The sequence below is a fragment of the Acartia tonsa genome, chromosome 7, assembly GCF_053477335.1.
Source record: "Acartia tonsa isolate MP-2025a chromosome 7, ASM5347733v1, whole genome shotgun sequence".
NCBI classification, from domain to species: domain Eukaryota; kingdom Metazoa; phylum Arthropoda; class Copepoda; order Calanoida; family Acartiidae; genus Acartia; species Acartia tonsa.
This window is the reverse complement of record NC_137266.1, coordinates 8,843,780-8,868,864: the sequence shown is the minus strand read 5'-3', so window position 1 is coordinate 8,868,864 and position 25,085 is coordinate 8,843,780. Positions and strand designations below refer to the sequence as shown.

The following is a 25,085-nucleotide window of genomic DNA, read 5'->3' as shown; positions in this document are numbered from 1 at the left end:
TGATTTTTAAAAGGTATTTAGAATATTTTTAAAGGTTTCATATTTATGAAATAGACATGGTGCAATATTACTAAATTAAAGTTTCTTTTGAAATTTTTTTTCAGTGTCTCCTCTTAAGTTCCTTTGATAATATCTTTTAATAGTTTTGTGCTCCACTGCTTAATGAAGGTGTCATTATTGTTCTTACATGAAATATATTTTTAAACTTACAATGGAAATTGCAAATATGACTAATCACAGTTATGGAAGAATTACCAAAGTAGTGCATAAAAACTCTTTTTATGTAGTAATTAAACAAAATAAATGCCAAAAAACCAACTACAAAATGGCCTACTGCATTATAAAAAACGCCTAATTGTTGATTTGAATTTATTTTGTTTAATAACTTAATAAAAAGAGTTTTTATGTGCAACTTTGATAATGAGTAAACCTAAAAGTGCAATTTAATCAATGATAGGGTTGAAAAAAGTTTTAACTTGTTTTATAGTTTTTAATAACTAATTTTTACACATTTATCTGATATTATATCAAAATCAAAAAGAACTATTTTCTTTAGATTTTCATACTTTGCCAAAATGTTTTGGTTACTTTTTGCACTATATTTGCTCTAAAAAGGAGTCTATATCTGATTGTTACATTTAGGATGATATATTTTATGTATATTCCTCTTTCCAAAAATACCTCACTTGTCAAGATTGGATAAAAAAATCTTTGTGGTCCAGATTCCATAACTGTGTAATAATAGCTCGAAATTGAGCCCTTAATTTTGAATTGAAATAATCTGATTTAGAATAAATATAAAATGAGGCTGTTGGTTTGTCTTGTTTTACCTGTATTATTTACAACAGTTTATTCGGTAATTGTTATTTATCACATCATATTAAAGACAGCTGTTGTAAAAAGATTAATTCCAGTTTTGTTGGCCACATTTTAACAATTCATAATCAACAAAATTTTGTAAAATAGAAAAATCAAAATAATTTAAATATTTTTTATACAATTTTCATACATACTCAAAATTCATTTTTTCAACATTCACAATATCAAAATAGTGTTACTACAAATTATTAAAATTATGATTTTATTTTCAGGCTGCTTCAGGAAGGGGAGAAATGTAAGATCAAAATTCTAAATTTAGATTATACTTATAGTCTTAATTTTTGTATACAAATTTGATTAATTTGATTTTTTTATATTAATATTTATGGAAAATTGTTTGTAATACAATGCAGTACATGATTTTTAAGTATGCCTGAGAACTGGTTCAAATACAGCAGATACTAATAATTCTAGATGCTATAATGGAATAGTTATTTCTTGCATCATATTATAAACAGCTTTCCGCGGATATATAATGTACAATTATGAGATTAAAACTAGTTTTTTTAGCCCCGAGGTGACAAAATAACCTTGCTACTTTAATAATTTATGAAAAATATTTCAAACAAAAATATGTACAGTTGTGCTTGTAAGTGTTCTGGTTATGTATACATTAATGCTAAAGGCCATGAAGTTGGTAAATGTGGTAAAGAATCTGTAAGTATCTTACTTGTTGCCTTTAGATATAGAAGAAAGGATTTGTTAAAATTTGTCTGATTGATCTGTTTTTGAAATATTAAATATGCAAGTGCTAAATGTGGATTTACTGCTAATCATGTTTTGACAAAGTAATTAAAATTTAATTGTTACCCATTGCATTGTTTATTATTAAGTCTACTAATCAAGAAGAGCTACTTTAAACTAACTAAATGTTTTTCAATATTCTATCATGATCAACGATTTATAATTACCATCTGTATTTATTTAATTTTACAATATTACACACTAATCACACATATTATAGACAGATGAAAAAGGAGAATATTGCTTTGTTAAACTTGATGAAGCATGTTTAGATAGGACACCCAACAAAATAACTACGAACCAGTATATTTCATATCAGGAATAATATTCAAATCTATAATACAAAGTAGAATGATGTCCAATTATCTGTCTGATGTTATGTCTGAAACTTAAGATCTCAGTAACCGCTGAACCAATTTGGTTCTACTCCTTACTGGTCCTTTGGTAGTTCTCAGCTATTTTCTTTTTTGTAATCTAAAACAAATAAGCAGGGTGGGGGAACCCCTACCGCACCCTGAGTCTAAGCCCAATGAAGAAAAACCTTTAGCTTTTATTTTTACAAATTACAAACAAAAGATTTTATATATGAAGGGGACTTCCCAATAACTCTTTAGGCGGAGCCCCTAGAGGTTATTCTCAAAACTGATAATATTTTATAAAGTTATAGAATCTTGTCTTTCTATAATAAAATTTTTGGAATTAGAAATCCACTTTGCTTGTTTTTCCTGAGAATTACTGTAATTACTATCTATTGTTTATATAATCTCAAAATGTCCAAATTCAAGACTTAAAATTTAATTTTAGATTGATTATATATTTTGGTAGGCATGTGTTGCTCCTAAACATTGTTATCATGAAGATAACCTGTAAGTAAATCTAAAAGTGAGGTGATGTTAAGAGAAAAATCCAATCCAATCCAAATAATTTTCTTAAGAATAAAGGAACCTCCTTGACATTAATAATTAAAAGATTATCAAACAAATATGGCCTTACATACCAAAATGTGTACAGTTTCTGCCCAATAGCAGGTCTGCAAGGTTCTTCCAGACAATTCCTATTAGTGAAGCCAGATTATTAATCTATGGATCTCTATTTGTGCATTATATATTTGACTATAAGATTTTTATTGTTTTGATACTGATTTAAAAATACATGATAATTAAGGGAAGCTGATGCAAAACCATCACTATTAGCTGCTGATGCAGAAGATAAAGTAAGCACAAACCTTATTGATAATAGTACAACTAGTAAAAATTTAATATAATTTTTAAGAGGTAATTATTTATATATACATACATGTTCACCAAATTTCTCTTATTAATTCATCTATTCTTTTAACGCTTAATATTTTTTGGATTAGCAATTTTGTTTCAACAAAAGTATGATATGCCAGATGTGTCTTAGAAAAAAAAGTTATTGCTTCCCTGAAGGCCAAGTTAAAAAAAAAGGTTATAATTCTTTATAATTTCAGAGCACACCTCTCAGTGTTGCAGAGGAAAGAGTAAGTATAATTCTCCAAATATTAAAGATTGGGAAAACTTAATATGTAAATATTTATAGCTAAAAATACAACAAATATAAAAAAATGGGTATCTTCTATGACTTATTATTACATTTGGGTTTTTTCCCTGGCATGTCAATTTAAATTTTTAAGAATTTTTGAAGCAACATGTTTACAGCATTGTTATTAAATAATAATATGTTGATTTAAAATCTGATGAATTTTTAAAGACAAGAGATTGTAGTTGTCAATGTGCTGGAGTTAGTAATTATGATGAACATGGAAACATGTTTGGAAATTGTGAACAGGTATCAGGTGTTCATGTTCATACATGGAATTATTTAATGTGCTCATCAATAAGTTTTGGAAATACATATTTCATTACTTTCTTGTATGCTGAAAGAAATTTACATAAAAAATAATGTTAGGAATAAATATTTATAATGTTTAAACTGTAAAAATTGCATCAAATTCTACTATTCCAATATCGACTCCAGTATACCCCCTAGATGTCAATCAAATTCTTGTGTTTGAAAAATGTATATTTTTATGTGAAGTGGTGATTGCCCCCTACAAACAATTTTTTTTCATTTTACCTACCCCATTTAAAATTTACCCTGTAGGCACCCCCAATCATTTAGGAGGGGGTATTTATCCCCCAAACAATATTTTACCCTGGGGATAAATTTTAAGGGGGGGAAAAAAATTTACCCCTGCCAACAGATTTCAGGGGGGTAATTACCTACCCCCAAATATTTTACCCCCGAGGTAAATTTTGGGAGGAGGTAAAAACATTAACCCCACCCCCCCCCCCCATTTAAAAAAGCTTGGACGCCCCTGTCTTTAACATATGCATAATCTTATGTATTCAATAATTTCAGCTGAACACAGTAATAGTGTCTGACTGATTATGACGTAAAAAAAAAATTTAAAAAAATGAAAGGCCACTATAAATATTACCTTTGGTCAATGACGGCCTCTCATTGGCTAATTTTTTTTTATCATAATCAGTCAGACACTATTACTGTGTTCATTTCAGCCTGATGCAACTGGATTAAGATGGTGCTATGTTAAAGACCATGGCATTTTTAGAATGTGCCCTGATCAAAAAAAAGTCAAAAAAAGCTATAAAAATCTACATTTTAAATCATATGTGGTAAGATATTATTTAGACTAAATAATATATTAGACACTTAATTGAATACTTCAGGGACTGGATTTTGCATAATTATCCAATTTACATCAATGGATGTCTCTGTACATTAATTATCATTTATGAATGAGTAAGCTATAAAAAATATAAAGTTTTCAAATAATCTTTGAATAATAGTATGATTACTATCTGAGTTGAGAGATTTTGAATGATGTTGGGTCAGCTCAAAGCATCCAAACCCAATCCTAAACATCAGTATCTTATTTCCTTTAAAGTGATATATAATCATAAGCCTGACTATCACTCCTGAATATATGGTTTACTACTGATGACTTAAAATGGTATGAAGTGAAAAAAATGCTAGAATGGTAGTTAGGGGAAGAAAAGGAAGCTTGTAAGAAATACTCCGCTTTAACCTTTGAAAGAGTGCTACTAAAAGAGTATCAAAATATTTTTTTTTATTGAATTCTTTGAATTATTTTTTAACTTCTTTGATAATAATTACGGAAAAATTACATTTATATGTACAGATTACACATAATTAAAAACAGTGTGAAATCTAGTTCCGAGGTATTCAATGAAATAAGTTCTAATTATTCAGTCTTCAATTTTGAAAATTATTTTTGATTCTTCTTATCTAAACATAAAATATTTTAGAATTTCTTTGACTTATAATATGTTACTAGGCTTGTGACACACCACTCCATGGCAGTCCACTATGCTCGTAAGTTGTTAAAATTATTTCAACTTTCTATTCAGCCATTTCAAAGGAAATAATTTTCTTATGTGCATTATTAGAATTATGAGACAAGAAACATAATTTATATGTAGTAAAAAAATTTGTTTTTATTCAGGATTAAGTAAAACTATTTTATTGGATTAAAATTAAAATATTTTCTCATAGGTGGATAGGAACTGGTTCTCATCCATACAAAAAAACTATGTCTAGCATCGTATTATATCCAGCTTTCTACAAATATGAAATGTACAATCATAAGATTAAAACCAGTTTTTTTAGCCCGTGCCTTCGGCATCTCGGGGCTAAAAAAATTGGTTTTAATCTTACAATTGTACATTCTATATCCGCGGAAAGCCGTTTATAATACGATGAAAGAAATAAATATTATAAGCATTACAAAAACATATTGCACATTAATTTATTATTATTTTTTTCACTTTATATCAGAAAATGAAGACTACAACATTATCTTAAAAAAAGATAACGAATAATTGTTCTTTAAAACTGGTATATCTTCCATAACTGATTGTGTACAAACAGTATTTCTTAGTTTACAGAAGATATTTACAAAAAGTTAAATAGGTTGTGCGTGGTATGTACTATAAGATCTTGAACAATTTATACTTAATATTGGGATACAGGGTTTTGTTTTTATTGGAGGATATTATTGCATCAACACCTTAAAATATATGAACCGACAAAAGAAAAACACTGAAAAAACACACTATTATCATACGTGATAGTTTTTTCAATCATAAATGTTAGAGGTTCTTTGATCCCCCTTTTAAATGAATGCCCTAAAAGCTTGTACTAAACCCAGTAGCTTTTAAAAAAATGCCAGTTAATTTCTAAATTTGAATTGCGCTTATGAAAATGGAAAGGGAAAAGACTTGTATTTTATTATCTAAGTTTAATAGTATGTTTTCTATTTTTTAAATATAGAAATATCTATAATAAGAAATAAGAAGTATGTTACTAACACCAGTCCCAACAAAATTTAAAGCTATTGAAAATAATTGATCTATGGATTTTTATTAAGAAATTCGACTGTTTATAGCTGACTTTTTTATTGGGAAGTATCAAACAAATACGGCCTTACATACCAATATGTGTACAGTTTCTGCCCAATAGCAGGTCTGCAAGGTTCTTCCAGACAATTCCTATTAGTGAAGCCAGATTATTAATCTATGAATCTCTATTTGTGCATTATATATTTGACTATAAGATTTTAATTGTTTTGATACTGATTACAAAATACATGAAAATTAAGGGAAGCTGATGCAAAACCATCACTATTAGCTGCTGATGCAGAAGATAAAGTAAGCACAAACCTTATTGATAATAATACAACTATTAAAAATTTAATATAATTTTTAAGAGGTAATTATTTATATATACATGTTCACCAAATTTCTCTTATTAATTCATCTATTCTTTTAACTCTTAATATTTTTTGCACTTTGCTATTTTGTTTCAACAAGAGTATGATATGCCAGTTGTGTCTTAGAAAAAAAAGTTATTACTTCCCTAAAGGCCAAGTTATAAAAAGGTTATAATTCTTTATGATTTCAGAGCACAGCTCTCAGTATTGCAGAGGAAAGAGTAAGTACAATTCTCCAAATATTTAGAGAATGGTGAAACTTCTTACCATGTAAAGTGGGAACTTACAGACTATCTGTAATAAATGTTTGTTGTTTGATTGTTATATAATTTTTGTCTTTTTGGTATTATATTGTTTAATACATTTTCCATCTTGATTATTACCAATAATCGTTTTTTAAAACTAATAATCAATAGTTAAGTTTATTGATCAAATGTTAATAATAAAAAGTAAAAATATTCAATTTAATATTATATATAATATTTTCTTAAGGCTCCACCTCCACTGAATTGTGATTGTCAATGTCATGATTATTCATATTCTTCTGGTGGTATAGTCCATGGAAACTGTAAATCGGTAAGATAAATATATATTATTAATACAGGTTTTTTAAATCTCTTTAACTTCCAGTGCAGTGCCTACTCTAAACCCAGCAACCAGAAAATTCCCTTTAAGGCTATTTTAGAATTAGAGAAAAATATATATTGAAGATCTCCACACATACTCTCTAGATCAGCCAATAGAGAAATACTTAAGCAAAAAATTCGGCCACATTAGTGGTTTTAAATAGTTCAGATTATTGTGTTATCTATTATTAACCCATAATGGTCAGGGAGAGGGGGTGTTGAACGCCCCCCCCCCACTCCAATTTTTTCAATCTTATTTTCTTTGTGTGAAATATAGAGGGCTTTAACTGTGTGACCTTCTAAATATGGGTATGACACATAACTGAGAGTTGGAATTTTTTGGATATCTCGATCAGCGGGCACAGGATGCCAGCAAACCTGGCAGGGTCATCCAGGTAAAGAGCACAAAATATTTTTTGACTTAAACAATGCATTTTATCAAACTAAAATACTAGTAAAAAACCTTTATATAAAATGTAGTTGTTCAAGTCAATTTTAGGTTTCAGGTATGATCCTGCAGGTCCTAATCCTCCAGGTCTCTAGAAATCTTTAAAAGTCTCCTATGACTTCGGCGGCTGGCAGCTGCCAAGTACAGCTGCAGCTAGCAAAATTTTATGTTTTGAGATTTATATTATAAAATTTACATAAAGATAAACATTCTTGAAAAAATAGTTTTTCTAGCTTCAAAAGTAAAAAAATGACAGCCTTTTGAAATCTTTAAATAGAAAAGGACCTAAAAACAAAGATTGTTAAATAAAAGGGGAAGTAAGCGAAATTTGATTGTGACTTACTTATAGTTGGAAATTCATTATCAAACAGGGCATATGCACAAAAATTTTAGCCCTCTAGCTCTAACAGGTTCGGCAAGGGGCCAGACTGTTAAGGGTTAATAGAATTTATATTTGTTTCTCCAAATCTCTTTAGAACATAACTTTAGCAAAAAGTAGCTTTACAAACAAACATTCCATTGTTAATAAGATAAAAAAAAAAAAAATATTTAGGAGGATGTATTAGATAACAAATTGTGGTGTTTTGTTGATGCATCTTCACCTTGCAGAGATAAACAATCAACTAATGAATTTCCAAAAGGACATGTAATAACAAAACACTTATCTCTCCATGTCCACTACGTGTCCACATTATCAGTTTCGAAAGAGGAAAATGAGCTTATATTCTATTATTTAAAAACCAGTAGGACTTCATGGAAAAGCTTTACAATTTTTTTTTGTATCATCAGGAATGTTAAGTAAGAGAAAATATCCAAACTTTTGAATGATTAGAAATATTGTACATCCCAAAGATACAACTTAAATAGGAAATTCAATTAAAAAGTTGAAATGTTGACATAAATAAAAAATATTACAGACATGACTCCAAGTATTTATAATTACAAATTAATAAATTATTAATTTCCAAACACTTTTTCATGTTAATCATCTGAAAATTATAATCATCAATAATCCAACTTTAACTTCAACTTGTGAATATAAGCAACATCTTATTAGGCTTGTACAACTCCTCCTGCTAGTGCATGGTAAGAGTATTTTTATTATTATTATTTGATTCTGTATTATTTTTGTCTAAATTATTTACACATTTTTATTAAATATTTAGCAATTACACTAAATCTAAATTATTTTTTAGTAAAAGCAGACCACCATACTTTTCTCCTTGGGTAAGAGAAATATTTTATGTGGTGTAAATAAAAACATGTTACTATTATCTTTTATTTCTATTAATATGTAACATTTACAAAGAATCAATATAGGTGAGCTTTTTTAAAGGAATGAAATATATATGAGAAACTAATTTTTGTATAAGTCTCTATCCCACACAAAGCAAACATGAATATCCTAATATTTTTCCAGCTTAAAACAATTATAATAGCACCCTTGAAACAGCGGGTCAAGTTATAATGTACTTGAGTGTGGAGCTTGAGCTGGCCCTAGTGGCTATATAAAAGTGTCTTGTTCTTCTCCATGACTACTTAGATCCAAACACTAAGAAACAATGGCTATACACTCTTAAAGCAAATTTTTAAGGCTGCTGATGCACTTCCTTCTGTTGGAGAAGACATGGCAGCTGCAGAGGATCAGGAACCTGCAACTAATACTAACAAAAAACATGTTGCAGTTGACATAACAATGCACTTTAAGGTAATTTTAGATTTAATAAGATGAAGCATTTTATTGTTTGGTTCAGGCACTACCTTTTAAAGAGCTAAAAGGTTTTTATGTAAATATCAAGAAACAAGAAATTAACAATAATGCTATTTTTTAATGTTTGGGAATTAGTATCAAATTAAATTGTTTATTTTTAAAGAATCACATGTCTCCAAATGGTGATGTATCCACAGCTCTAGGCACAGGTTCAATTAAAATTTATTATTTAATTAATCATAATCATTAATCTTAAAAATAAATTATAATTCTTTTATACTTATAGAATGATTTGGACCAGAAAGTGCTGGCTCAAAAGAGGTCTTTTCATGACTAGAACCCAAAAACAGAACATGCAACAGTCTAAAAGAGACAAAAAAGAAACAAAAAAAGTTATCAGTTTTTTCATTATCATATCTATTTTTTATGTTGGTTATCATATTTAATCTTAGTGTAATTTTCATATTTATTCTTGGTTTTGGGTATCATATTTTTTCAAAACTTTGAATGTTTTATCATTCTTGTTTGTATCATATTTAATCACTGTTTTATCACTCTGAGTTGTGGGTCTAATATTTAATCTTATTCATTTTTTATCATATTCCAATTTCATGTTGGTACCAGATATGATATTCATGTAATTTTCATATTTAATCCCATTTGCTCTTATTGGTTGGTTTCATATTTAATCTTTTTTTGCACTTAGTGGTGGGTTTCATATATAATCTTATTTGCACTTGGTGGTGGGTTTCATATTTAATCTTATTTGCACTTGGTGATGGGTTTTATAATTAATCTTATTTGCACTTGGTGGTGGGTTTCATATTTAATCTTATTTGCACTTGGTGATGGGTTTCATATTTAATCTTATTAGCACTTGGTGGTGGGTTTCATATTTAATCTTGTTTGCACTTGGTGGTGGATTTCATATTTAATCTTGTTTGCACATGGTGGTGGGTTTCATATTTAATCTTATTTGCACTTGGTGATGGGTTTTATAATTAATCTTATTTGCACTTGGTGGTGGGTTTCATATTTAATGTTATTTGCACGTGGTGTTGGGTTTCATATTTAATCTTATTTGCACGCAGTGGCGTGCGAACCAAAGGGGGCATTTGGGGCAATCGCCCCCCCCCCCCTAGCGACCAAAACGCCTCCCCCCCCTGCCCCCCCCTAGCAACCGCCCCCCCTGCCCACCCCCCCTAAATGTTAAAAAATGCCCCATTTTGCCCCCCCCCCCTGGTCAACAAAAATGCCCCTTTTTGCCCCCTACCCTACAAAAAGCAAAACTATCCCAGTTTCCAAAAAAAGATCAAGAAATACTCCAAAAAAAAAAAAGAGACAGTTACTATTCATTTAACCTTATCAAATTTTTAAATTAGTGTAGAAATTAGGTTATAGTCTTTTTTCACTGAACATAACAAACCAGGTTATAGGAAGTATTTTATTTTGTATAATATAAACTTTTTACCAAAGAAATTTTGTACATCCCCAATGATGATACACAAAATTACCCCTTATATAGATTACAATTAGTGGATAAAATGTATGAAAACTCGACTTTATTAACCAACCAATCAAAATTCCATTAAAGTCCCCAAAGTTGTTGAGCCAACGAATAAGAAAATTTTATATGAAATATTGGGGACTAATGTAATAAATAGCCCAAAAACCCTCCCTCCCTGCATATTTGAGGAAAAAAATTTGCGCTTCGCGCCCTTCCAAATGGTTTCTGCTATGAAATATTGGGGACTCGTGTAACAAATAGCCCAAAAACCCCTCCCTCCCTGCATATTTGAAGAAAAAAATTTGCGCTTCGCGCCCTTCCAAATGATTTCTGCTTTTTATCACAATGAAAGGACAAGTAATTTTTTTTATTTTTTACATAGTTCATTATTTCTTTGGTTTTTATGGTACGATAAATTTTTTTTGTGGAAAAAGGATTTGTGACTTTTTCTACCTAAAATATATATTTATTTCAACAGATGGTCTTAAAATCTACTTGTCTGTATTCTTATTAGTGATTTTTTGTGCTTTGCTACTTAAAATGTTGTCATCCTTGTTGTCATACAATAAAGAAATATCTAATATCATTTTTTCATATTAGGTTAATTTTTGGTAAATTATTTCCAAAATGAGTGTTTTTATCTCCCCCCCCCCCCATTTTTTTTAATGGGGTTATTCATCCTTCCTGCTGAGATTTTATAACATCCCCTTCCACCCATTAAAAATGTTTTGTGGTGGAGAGGGGGGGGGGAAAGGTTAATTTATCTTCTGTACTATTTTTTCAAAGATGCTTTCTAGCTCCCTTCCCTTCGGTCATTGCAGGGTGGGGAGAAGGGATGGGGGAGAAGAAATGGGGGGGGGAAGAAGTGGGAGATATATAAGGGAAAAAAGGATGGGGGAAGGGATGGGGAAGAAGGGATAAGGACTAGGAGGCCCATAATCAAATAATCCCACCCCTTAAAACGCCCTTATTTAAAATTAGTTTATATAATCACTTTGCTTTAGGGGGGGGCAAAATTTTACAAAATCTTCAAAATGCCCCCCCTTAGACAAAGTGCTTCGCACGCCACTGTTTGCACGTGGTGGTGGGTTTCATATTTAATCTTATTCATTCCTAAAGTTCTTCCTATTTACAATTGTTATATTAAGAGTTGGCATTTAAATCTAATCTTAAAGATTATTTAATGTATCTATTCTATTAGATGTGTGCTTATTTTTGTTTCAAAATTGTTCAATGAAATTATCATATTACACATTTATTCAATAAATATTTTGCATTCAACGCTTCTTTATTTTTAAAAGTATGCAATGTTTTGATGTTAGATTATATATTTAATAAAGATTGCAATTCCTTGAAGAAAATATCAATTCTAACAGCACTGAAAGTATATTAATTAAATATGATGATATTAAGTGTGAAAATGACTCACTAACCTATAAGTGAATTCTAGTTCACTATATGGATAATGAAAGTATTATTCATCTGAAGCAATTTGTTAGGTTCAAAGGTAGTTGTCCCTTAGTAAAAGTAGCCTGCAGAAAATACTTTGCTGTAAGACTGCCAACATTAGACACAATATCCAATATTAGATAATAATATATATATTTCCTACAAGCCGCGGCTACCTCTGGCCTGACGACATGCACCAAGCAGTGAAGGGGCTGGCTGATTGTGTACAATTAATATTTATATTTAGGGGGTAATCGCCAACAGCAAGGGAGTTACCACTTTTACAGATTAAGTAATCACATTTTTGTAAATGCAGGCATGTATAAAAAAATAAAGCATTAAAATGTTATTATTAATTAATATCAATGTGTCCTGTTGCTATCTTCTTTTTTTTGCAACTTAATTATTTTTTGGGACACCATCTATATATTGTCCAGTTACAATTCTTTTTTGTTTTATTTTTTTATTGTAACTTTATTTTTTTTGTGGACATTTATTTCGACTGAGGCACATGTCACCCCTCCTGTTGTTAATCCGCCGTCACCTCATCTCGAGGCGGTATAGGCCGCCGCCGGTGGTCTGGCGGTTTTTGACGGGACGTTAGGGAGGGGGTCAGTGGAAATATTTTACAATACAAAACATTATAAAAACGAAGGCATTCAAACTAAGGATAGGGCTGCAGCCATTCAAGGATACACACCAAAACCAAGAGACAACGCCTGCAGGATCCCGCCACGCACACACTTCACACTCCTACTGGATACTAGTTTTGTCAAAGGCTCGGCTGGTCCTGAGAGTCCCGCGGGGCTTCCCAAGAGCAGCCTAAACAAAGATTTTAAAACAAGGTTAACTCGACAAAGCAGCAACAAATCTTCCACCTATGCTTTTAAAAAAAGAAAGTTTTTATAAAATAAAATAATTAAATAAATACACCAAGCAGCTGTCAATCCTGTTTGTTTTTCAGTAAAAAGATTAAGAAAATTAAGAAAAATTTTAAAGTCTAAATATATTGTATGCAATAAGATTGCAAGGTAGAGCAGCTACACCACCGCACATCTAAAAAAAAAAAGTTTTCTAAAAAAAAGTTATTATAAAAGGATATTTATTAAAATACTACAAAAATAAAAGTTAACCGAAAATTTTTAAAAGATAATCAAGTTTAAGAGGTGATCAAACACCTTTCGTGAAAATTCATTTTCATTTTCTATACATTTTAAGTGGACAGAAAGTTGGTTGAATTTTCTGGGTAAATAGTAAAGGGGGGCGTTGAATATAAAGTTTCGATTATGAGTAATATGCTCAAAGTCATTTCGGTTTCTTCTATTATATGTATGGTTATTTGCTTGTAAAGTCCACTTATCTCTGAATATTTCTGGACATTTATTATGCTTGTACCTATACATAAAAATTAGACAATTATAATCGAGTAATTTTTGATAAGGCAATATTTTGTGTTTCTTAAATAAAGGGGCAGTATGTGCACGAAAGTCCTTGTTTTTGTCAATAATTCTAATACATAATTTTTGTAATTTAATAATAGGGTTTATAATATTTAATGGACAAGCAGTAAAAAGGATGATTCCATATTCTAGATGGGATTTTATATAAGAATGATATAATAATTTTAAATGGCAACAGTCAAGTATATTTTTCATCTGCTTTAATGTGAAAATGGAAATATTGAAAGGAAAATTTTTCATCAATAATCAAACCAAGATGGTCATTTCTAATAAATTGTTCCTCTAGGGAATATCTTTGTAGAGGTGTACTGTAAATTAAAATTTTTGTTTTGTTTGTATGAATTAATAGACGATTTGAGCTATACCAAGAGACAATTTTTGGAAAACAATTTCTAGTTATTTTAACAAGCTGCTCCAGATTGTCCGCTGCTAAAAAAGTTGAGAGTCGTCAGCAAATAGATCAACAATGGCAGGGGGGAAAAGAACAAGGTCATTGATCATTACCAAGAACAAAATTATACTAAGAATCGACCCTTGTAAAATACCAATAATTATATTTTTAATATTAGTGCTGAACTCCCCCCCAAAAAATACGCGTTGGCGTCTTTTGCTATATATAATAACTTTTCTCGTATTCATTCGAATCCGGTGGATAGGAACCAGTTCTCATCCATACGAAAAAACTATGTCTTGCATCGTATTATATCCAGCTTTCTACGAATATAGAAATGTACAATCATTAGATTAAAACCAGTTTTTTTAGCCGGCGCCTTCGGCACCTTGAGGCTAAAAAAACTAGTTTTAATCTCATAATTGTACTTTCTATATCCGCGGAAAGCCATTTATAATACGATGCGAGAAATAACTATTCTCATATTCATACGAATCCGGTGGACAGGAACCGGTTCTCATCCATACAAAAAAACTATGTCTAGCATCGTATAATATCCAGTTTTCTACGAATATAGAAATGTACAATCATAAGATTAAAACCAGTTTTTTTAGCCGGTGCCTCCGGCACCTCGGAGCTAAAAAAACTAGTTTTAATCTTATAATTGTACATTCTATATCCGCGGAAAGCCGTTTATAATACGATACGAGAAATAACTATTCTCGTATTCATTCGAATCCGGTGGATAGGAACTGGTTTTCATCCATACGAAAAAACTATGTCTAATGGTTTTGATAGAGTGGGGATTAAAGAAACTCCCCTGAAACAGTCCATTAAAGATAAAGACCCTCCCTTGTGGATAATAATTGTTTTACTTATTTTAAGCTTGTCTGGGAAAACACCACTTTCAATAGATAAATTATAAATTGAACTAAGGGGAGCACAAATACCTTCTGCGACACTGCTAATTAAAAACATTGAAAGTCCGTCGTTATCAGTGGACATTTTAGGCTTTATAGATTTAAAGTGGCTCTACAAAAATAGAATTTGGACAAGGGGTGGTAAAAATTCTCTAAATGATTGATTAGTAGTTGGAATATTTGGGGTTAGTTGTTCCCCAAGAGATGAAAAATAAGAGTTAAAACAGTTAGCTATATTTTTTTAACCCACTTATTCTCTCATTATTGACCTCAATGTACTCTACAGGATTTTGCTCTTTTTTTAGACCAATTACGCTTTTTATGCAATTCCACATTTTTTTAGAGTCAGAGCTGGCAGCTCTGATTCTAGAATGATAATCGTTTATTTTAGCTCTACGTACTGCACGATTATATTGGTTCCTATAATTTTTGTATCTTTCATGACTTTCTTGCGTTTTTTCTATATTTTTTAATCTAAATAGATAGTCTTTAAAATTTCTGCATCTAAGGAGTAAATCATTCATGTGGGGTTGTGGGGGCATATTTTTCCTATTTAATTTAATTTTTATAAGGGGACAATAAATATCATAAAGTTGCAGGAATTTGGAAATAAATAAGGAATATGCATTATTAACATCTGTTTGGCTGTGTACCTTGTCCCAGTTAGTTAGGCGCAAAGCTTCTCTAAAATTGTTTATGTTTTCTTCGCCCAATAATCTCTTTGAAAAAAAGGGGAGGGTGTTGTTTTTTTTTAATTTACTGGTGGAAAAAGAACTAACAAGGATTAGGTGGTCACTTATGTCAGAAATTAATATTTGGTTACAATTTATATTACTCAGACAGTTTTTTACTGCAATAAAATCAATTAAAGTATGGGAATATTGTGTAATTCTGGTAGCTTTATAGGTTAGGTTAAGAAACCCAGAAAATATGAATTGTTCAAAAAATGCACAAGAATTACTAGTTTTAATAATGCAGCTAAATAAATTTAAATTGTGATCTCCACACATAAATATAGGACAAGTAAAATTGTCTAATCTGTAAAGCAATTCAGAAAATCGGTCTAAAAATAGAGTTATCTCATTAGAGTTAACAAGTGAGTCATTATGTACATTGTTTATGTCCCGTGGGGGACGGTAAAAATTTATAGATATACAAGAAATTTTAAGGATTAGGCTTTCAAATATATTCTCTAAAAAAAGATCTGCAAAAATTTCTTCAGATGAAAAAATATCCTGGACGAGCGTAGCTACTCCACCCCCTCCCCTCCCTCTTCTAGAACGATAGTGCCACTTGAAGTTATTAAAAGAAAGTAGGTCAAAATTTGTGTTTTTTTGGAACCAAGACTCTTGAAAACAAACAATAGACGGCGCTACATTATTAGTTTTGTAATTGTCCAATAGATTTAGTATTTCAGATTTCTTTGATAAGTAGCTTTGACAATTCACAGACATGACAATAAAATCGTCTGCATTAATAGATTTTGTAGATTTTAGATTATTGGTAGAGGAGGATTCAGAATGATAGGTGCAAGAAATATTGTATTCTTCATCAAATTCAGAAAAGAAGTTAAAATATAAGTTAGAGCAAAGGTTTAGATTAGGATCGCTGTTCAACGTGTCTAGGCTAACCTGTTCTACCATAGCCAGATGTGTGTAAAAGTGTGTGACAGTGTGGACCCCGCATGGTTTCTCTCCGGGCTCGAGTGCTTTCTCCGTTCCCGACAGCAGGACCCACCTCAAACATTACAAAAAATGAGCAGAAGTAAAGACAAAAATGTATTTCTACTCTACTACTCCCGTCCTTAATATTTTGAAAGGTAGTAGATAAACGATTTTTTTTTTAGATAAGACACATAAGTACACGAATAGATAAAATCATTTTGTAAGAATATCATTTTTTTTATAAATTATTATATGTGTGTATACAACTAGAACAAAGACAATTATATCCAAACAAAGCAAATTTTTTATTAAATAAAATAAAATAAAAAGAGAATATGACATGTGAATATTTTTTTTAAAAAGAAGAACTCACTGATAAAATGTTCAGTGGTTATAAAAAAAAACCACAGAATAAAAAAGCTTTTAACCAATAGCTTATCTGTGTCTACGGCCGTGGCCGCGGCGGTTATTTTGAGGAGATTGTTGATGGTTGGTCTTCTTGGCACCTGGCTTTTCAGGGGGGCTCTGCACAGCTGGTCTCTTCTCCTGTCTGTTTGTCTGGGCTTCCATGATGGCTTCAGCAAGTGTGTTGGCTGCATCATTAATGTCAGCCTCCTCTGTAAGCAGCGGCATGGGTGACGACACTGCTTGGGGCAGCCGGTCGGGTGGTTTTAGCAGTGGTTGTGACAGTTTTGTTGGCTGGTAGATTTGTTTCAACACCAAAATCTTCTATGGTGACGTCATCAAATGGTTCCTCCTCATAAATCACGTAAGATCTCAGGGATGGGTGTCATGGGGAGGGTCATTGCCAGAAGGTCAGAAGCAATTGGATTTCGGATATCTATCCATTTATTTGTGTTCTTCAGCATGAATGCAACATTGAGTTTGCGTAATTTACACTTAAGAACAAGCGGGTGTCGATAAAGAGCATACATAACCTGGCCATTCAAAGTAGACAGAAGGTATGAGACTCTCATTGGTTTGTTGGGCACAAACTTGGCGGCGTCGGCAAATATTGCACTGACAGGAAGTGCCTTGGCTTGATCAGAGAGTTCTTTCAGTTTTTCATGATGATTGTACATAAATGAATACATTAATACTCTTGAATAAAATCTGAAGACATAGCTGGGTAACTCACCATTTTTAGTCACTCCTAATGGATGACTAAACTCTATGATGCTGTTCATATTGTCTGGAACATAGCTGAGGTTACCTTTTTCAAGTTCCTGTAGAAGAACTGGGCAAATCAGGAGCTCATAGATCAGAACATTATCAATTGGTCCGTTGTGAGAAGGCCGCTGGAAATTGACAACCTTGATGGAATGTAGTTTTTGTCTCTGTTCCCTCATAGAGAGCTGAAACAAATAATGATTATGCAGTTTTTTATCACATTTGCGATTGGTTTCAGCTTTAGCTACATGGACTTTATGTAATTATTCAGTAATTTTCTTTTTCAGTGAACTATTCTCAATTTAAACTATGGCCAATCTAGATTTCAAATCCGAGATTTGTGAGTAAACATCAGTTAGCGAGGCATTATTTTCATTGATCTTTTCTTCCAAATTATTGTGACGTACCTGTAAAGTGTTTTTATCAAAATCACTAATTGCTGTAGCGATGAGTTTGCTCATTTTAATCAAAGCTGAGTCTGTAAAATCACTTACAGTAGTTGTATCACTTGGTGTAGTTTTTGTACTACTTGGGTCAAGCCCAGCAGCTATGGTATCGTCAGACATTATTGATCAATGAGAGCGCTTGACGTGTATTGATAGTCAATGAGAAAATTGTCCGTATAGTTCACAACCAATGACTCTTGACGTAAATACAGTCAACCAATCGCTGAGTTCTAGCTTATACAACGTATATCAAAATGTTTTTGCCCAAGAGATATACGTATACTTCCCTTTCACGCCCAAAAGGGAAGGGGGTTGCCTAGGGGGAGGCGTGAAGAGGGGGTGTGTTCAGACTAAGGAGGAGGTAGAAATAACCAGATTTTACTCAACACATCTAGGGCAATGCTAGAGAGAAAAGGGTGTTGATCTGTCCGTAGTCCACTGAACACTGATGACTCAAAACATCAATAAAAACAAGAATGACAATGTTCATAAGTAGCAAAGCTCAAAAATTATGAATGGATATTGGGTAAAAATTTCAATAAAGCGGTTTCATACAAGAAACATTAATCTTGATAAATATGGGAATCAAGAAACCTTTAAAATCTTAAAAATCTAGGAAGCAATTAAGCACAGAAAAGGAGTCAAGAAAACCATGAAAACCTAAAAATCTAGGAATTAATCTAGCAACCCCAAGAATAGACAAATCTTAATAAAACTTATGGAAAATATGTAGAATGTAAAATTAAATATTCTCTAAAGCACTAAGCAAAATATGTGAAGTTACTGATATGCTATCTATATGACCATACTGATAATTTTGTGCTGATAATTTTGCTTCTAGCTGGTGAAATTTTCTAACAAAATTTCTTTTATTACTTTGAAAGATTTTCAACTTAAAATGTCATTTTGGAATTACAATTTTTAAGTTGGAGGCTTAATATTTAGAATGTTAAGTCTACTTATGAAATTCTTCCAGCAGTTAAAGCAATGTATTTCCTGCAGGCTTTAATTTTTGAGTTGTTTTAGGCTTTTCTCTAGCCCCTCCCCACCCTTTATGAATACATATTTCCTATATGCTATGGGCGTTTTCGCTTGTAAATTGGTTTGGATTGGAAGATTTTATCAAGAGAGAATGACAATATTTTGTGTTAAAATCACGAAACCTTTACATACAATTAAAGGGAGTGTGAACGTAAAAATTTCTCATCTGATTATCAAATCTTAACATTTTCTAAGCACATATCACTACACTGATCAACCAAAAACTTCCTATTAACAAAAATATATTTAACTTGTCATATATAGTTGAAACAATTTACTTACTGTTAACCCTTACAGATCAAGCCCCAATTCCCACCTTAATAGATTGGGGGGGGGCTCCAAGAGCCCCCCCCCCCTCTATCTCGGCTCCTGGTACAGATAAAGACGTAAAAAATTTTTCTGGTGGTTCATGTGTATTTTTAGAGAAAATTACGTTTTCTAATCATAGCAGTCAGACCGCTCCTTAGCCGCTTTTTAGCGGCCAGCCGCTAAATTTTAAAACAGCTGTAGAGCGGCCAATTTTGCAGCTAGGATGACCAAATTTTAGGACGAACTTTTATTTTTCATAACAAAAAAATTACTTTTTCTGATCATCGCCAAAAAACGGCAAATAACGGAAACCGCCATTTTCGGCGGTTATGGCGGTAAAACGGCGGTTGGCGGAGCAAAATAATATTTTTATCTGTTTATTATTGCTCAAGGATTTACCAAAAAAATATAAGTTTCTAGCTGTAATAGAAGCCACGATATTTATGATATATGTCTGTAGTAAAAGCCGGACAAAAATCGGTCATAAAGTCGGTCAGGGAGCGGTCAAACGGTCATAACACTACTTTTCTCAGAAGGTCATTGATATCTAAGTATTCACCAAAAAAAATTTAGGTCTCTACCTTATACACAAAAGTCATAATGTAGAAATTAAGATTTATTTAGAATTTTTTCTATTTTTTTTGCTACTCAACCGACTTTGACCGGACACCACGACCGACACAGACCAGATATCCTAATAAAATCAACTCTTGCCGACGTATAATTACTAAACTTAAAAAGTCATGAAGTTACAGCTCTCCATCTTACCTACAAAAAAAATGAGATTGAAAAACTAGAGGGGGGGGCTCCAGCCCCCCCCCCCCCCGATCTGTAAGGGTTAAGGATTTATTTTATGATATAAAATTGTCAATTAGTTTTTTTATAACGTAGTAATTAGGTAATAAAGACCTATTTTTTTGTATTATTGACAAAAAAATACCTCACTGTCTACAAAGGGTTGAATCTCATAGGTTATTTAAAATAATAATATCCTTTTTTATTGTGTTGGACAATAAATAACCCACTTTGGAGAATTAGTTTACACTTTTATTAGACTGTTTATAAAGAAATATTGCGTCTTTATTATTTACAAATTTGTGATAAAAGGTGGGCGAGAGATGGGCTATCTAAAGTTAATTGGATACTAATAAAAAACCTGTTTCTAGCTTTGTTCTTGTATTTGGTTTTCAATAAAAAAATATTGCTTATTTTATCAATTTCTCAATAACTATACATTGGTTTAAAGCAAGGATTATGTTAAAAGTCAGCTTAACCGTTAGGAAAAATCAAGAACTATGTGAAAAAGTTTAATTTTAGCTATAATGGGAGAAAAAAGCAATTTAATGCACATTTTATATAATACGGAAAATTTCTTCCTTTCCCTGTACCTTATAAAAATCTTCAGAAAAAGACGTTTATTAAGCAAACAAAAGCTTGTTTTGCTCTATCTGTGAGATATTATGAATGAGATAATGGTAAGATTTGATATTAAGGTGAAAAAAAATTTTGTTTACAGTCCCTTTAAAGTGATCACTAATTAATTTTTTCAAAATGCATATTCGTTTACCTTTTCTTATTTTTAAAGTAATTTTCATAGAATAATGCCTTAAAAGTTCAACTAAGTTAGAAAAAAATCAGTTTAAAAAGCCAAGATTATTTCCACTTGAAAATAAGGTTAAAATTTGAGCAACAATTAAAGGGAGTGTGAACGTAAAAATTTCTCATCTGATTATCAAATCTTAACATTTTCTAAGCACATTTCACTACACTGATCAACCAAAAACGTCCTATTAACAAAAATATTCAGGAATAAGGCCTTGATTTTATGGTATTTTGGGAGGGAAAAAGGAAAAAAACAGGGAAAATCTGAACGGTTTTGTTTCTTATAATATTTGTAGGGATATTTAACTTGTCATATATAGTTGAAACAATTTACTTACTGTTAAGGATTTATTTTATGATATAAAATTGCCAATTGGCTTTTTAATAACGTAGTAATTAGGTAATAAAGACTTATTTTAAATTCGTATTATTGACAAAAAAAATACCTCACTGTCTACAAAGGGTTGAATCTCATAGCTTATTTAAAATAATAATATCCTTTTTTATTGTGTTGGACAATAAATAACCCACTTTAGAGAATTAGTTTACACTTTTATCAGACTGTTTATAAAGAAGTATTCCATCTGCATTATTTACAAATTTGTAATTAAAGGTGGGTGAAAGATAGGCCATCTAAAGTTAATTGGATTCTAATAAAAAACCTGTTTCTAGCTTTGCTATTGTGTTTGGTTTTCAATAAAAAATATTACTTATTTTATCAATTTCACAGTAACTATACATTGGTTTAAATCAAGGATTATGTTAAACTGTTTTTAACCTATTTTTGAATGGGGGGTCAAAAATATACTAGGACACCTATAGAATCAGACTGCAGAGCCCAAATTTGAATTAAGTCCCCAATAAACTTTTTTGGGGGGATTTAAAAATTAATTTTCAGTGTTGCTGTAGTCATTTTGACCGGAGCAAAAGCTCTTTTTATACTTCAGGTAATAATGTGGCTTACAGAACATTTTTATATAATTCACTTTATATTGATACAATAAAAAAACATTACTCTGTTCATTGGAAATATTTTTTTTTCCAAAACAATTAATTTCATGGAAAAATCTAACATTTACAATAAAACAAATAATTCTCAAGTCTAACCAATAAGAAGTATTGTTTTATTTCAATTTTTTGCAATTCAAAAAAGAGTGTTTTCACAAAGTGACTTATTTCCAATGTAGTTAAATAATTTTTATTCAATTAAAATGAAAAGAATGAAAACCATACACATAAAAGATCATAAGGAAAAAGGATGAGAGCATGAATACTCACCCCTTTTTCTTTGTAACAATTGTTGGGGGAAGTATTAAAATAATTCGTCTGCTACTAAGTGAAACATCTAGCGGCTTTTTGCATTTTAATCATAACCTATACTATATATGTAAAAAAAAATAAAATATATTTATTATTATTCTATAATTTATTGGTTTTTAAAAATAAACTTATACGGAAAATAATTAAAATAAAGATTGATTTAGAATATTAAAAAACAAATAGACACTTGAGGTGCTGGTTTGGCAGGAAAGTATGCTACGCCTAGTTTAAAAATGAGAGGATAACTCTTTTAAGATTGAAAATTTATTTTTTTTCAAATTAGCCTAAATGTAATATTTAAATCTAATTAACATAATAAAACTTTTAAATGTTTACTAATAAAAAAATAATAGTTAAGCTCTAAGCCACCAGTTTCGCTAGTTCTTTACTTCAAAGACATACTTAAAATCTAAAGCTAAATATTAAATAAAAAATTTGAAAACTGAATAATCTTAATTAGTGAATAATCTGTAATGCTATCTACGTTTTTTCTAAGACAATACTCGTTTTTACAATATTTTTAACATTTTCAAGTGATCTTATTTAGCCCTCAGGGCTTGGCCCTTTAGTGACAAAAATCCAAAACAAGAAAAATACAGACAAAATAAAAATAGATGAATGCGATTGATATTCTAGTTCTATATCCAAAGCTAGATGGCACTGAAAAACTGACTATTATGATTTACAATCAAATGTTTATATTAATTTGGAAAAACGTTTATTTATTAAGAAATGAAATTTAGATAGACAGCAAAATAAATCTTATAGACTAATAATGTGTGTAATGATTAAAGTCAGTAGCAAAGTTATAAGAAATTAATAATCATAATTTTATATTTTTTTAAAAGGTTTTATCAAATGGATAATAATTCAAATTATTTCTATATCATCCTATAAAAATCAGATATATGCTTCAATAAGTTTGAATAATCTTATTTTATATCACATTTGTATATGTGACAAAAATTTATTTGTTGTATTGCATAAACATTTGTTGTCCTTTAACCCTTTACATCCATTTTTTATGTTTTTAAAATAAGTGATAGAACACAATCATGTTAATGTTAATTCATTGATATATTATAAAAAATTAACTTTTTATTGAATTTTTATAGTAAAATCATAAGGCCTAATTTTACTCTATACCAGAATACAATATTTATGAAGCAAAACACTCTAAAAGCTACGAATTTTACCCAAATAAAAAAAGACCTTTTGCTCTGGTCAAAATGACCACGGTAACAGTAAAAATTAATATTTAAATCCCCCCAAAAAAAGTTTATTTGGAACTTAATTCAAATTTAGGCTCTGCAGTCAAAAACAGTTTAAAAGTCAGCTTAACTGTTAGGAAAAATCAAGAACTATGTGAAAAATTTAATGCACATTTATATAGTCCGGAAAAATTCTTCCTTTCCCTTACCTTATAAAAATTGTCAGAAAAAGCCGTTTTTAAGCAAACAAAAGCACGTTTTGCTCTATCTGTGAGATATTATGAATGAGATAATGTTAAGATTTGAAATGTAATGAAAAAGTTTGGTTTACTTTATAAAATCATTAACCAAATACCAATGTGTTTATGCAGATATAGTGAAAAAAGAAAACTTTTTTTAAATCTCTAGAATCAATAACATTTGAGAATTCAATTGTTTAAAAACCAAAGATCTATTATACTTGCTATACACTTACAGAAAAAAATTTAGTCATTTTAATAAAATATTTTCATAAAAATGAGCAATCTTTTGCTCTCCCGATCATCGGAAACAAACCAAATTTTCCCAACAAAATTTACTATATTAAATCCCTAGATATCCAAAATATATTTTTAAAAGCGAAGCTTTTCTATAATTAGGGTCGGTCTGTCCGTCCGTACGTCATCCGTCCTTCCGAGATAGATAGCTTTTATTCATTAATTTAGGCTTGTTAGAATTGTCCTATCGATTTCAAACTTTGCATGGTGATTCCTGAAGTAGTTAGGTACGATTTAGAAAGCGTAGCAACTCTATAATCATTACCAAAATGTCCATACGTGCATTTTTAACGTGTTGATTTTTCTACTTTTTTAACAACAAATTTTTATGTGATTATCCGTTTGATCTGATTTTTGGTATATAGATTCCAGGGACAACAAAGAACAATATTTAAGCGAAGCAACTCTATAATCAAGTCCTAAAAATGTAAGTATGTCCATAAACATTATACTGTATCAAGCAGTTTTTCAACAAATTTACTTACAATTTTGCTTTGACTCTTATACTTTTATTTTCTGATTATTCAGTTCAGACACTAAACAAATGTTAATGTCCGTTTGTCCTACTGGTTCAGTGCTTCGCTTTTATGGATGTTGTCATCCTTGTTTAATTAAAATTTTTATAAAGCCTAAAATTTATAATTTTGATAAATGTTTTTCACTTGTTTTTGACAAAACATTAATTTTAAAAGAAAATTGAGATATAAAATGAAAATCAAGGGCCCTAGGTTTATTTACATTATAAACCATATGGGCGTTTGTTATTGTTTGTATTTGTACAAACTGATTACACACGCGTAAGTCTAAAAATAAAATTGCTTAAAACTGCCCCTGGGCCTGTGTTAAACTTACCTTCAAAGGAGAACTTAAAATCTTA

The 25,085-nt window shown here is 30.6% G+C and overlaps 1 protein-coding gene and 1 long non-coding RNA gene across 2 annotated transcripts; both read left to right on the top strand.

The window, feature by feature from the left end:
- Positions 1-783: 783 nt before the first annotated feature.
- On the top strand, positions 784-1,948 carry LOC145324140 (uncharacterized). Its single transcript, XR_013881194.1, has 4 exons — positions 784-856; positions 1,092-1,114; positions 1,461-1,536; positions 1,844-1,948. It is a non-coding gene; the product is annotated as an uncharacterized LOC145324140 (long non-coding RNA).
- Positions 1,949-2,452: 504 nt separating this feature from the next.
- On the top strand, positions 2,453-10,259 carry LOC145324783 (uncharacterized). The gene is made up of 15 exons (XM_080167417.1): positions 2,453-2,489; positions 2,788-2,836; positions 3,095-3,124; positions 3,355-3,432; positions 4,164-4,280; positions 4,964-5,001; positions 6,287-6,335; positions 6,589-6,618; positions 6,890-6,973; positions 8,025-8,181; positions 8,530-8,557; positions 8,668-8,698; positions 9,066-9,179; positions 9,346-9,391; positions 9,469-10,259. Exons 4-15 carry the CDS (start codon positions 3,412-3,414, stop codon positions 9,471-9,473), a joined length of 720 nt encoding a protein of 239 aa, XP_080023543.1. The 5' UTR covers positions 2,453-2,489; positions 2,788-2,836; positions 3,095-3,124; positions 3,355-3,411; the 3' UTR covers positions 9,474-10,259.
- The last annotated feature ends 14,826 nt before the right edge of the window (positions 10,260-25,085 follow it).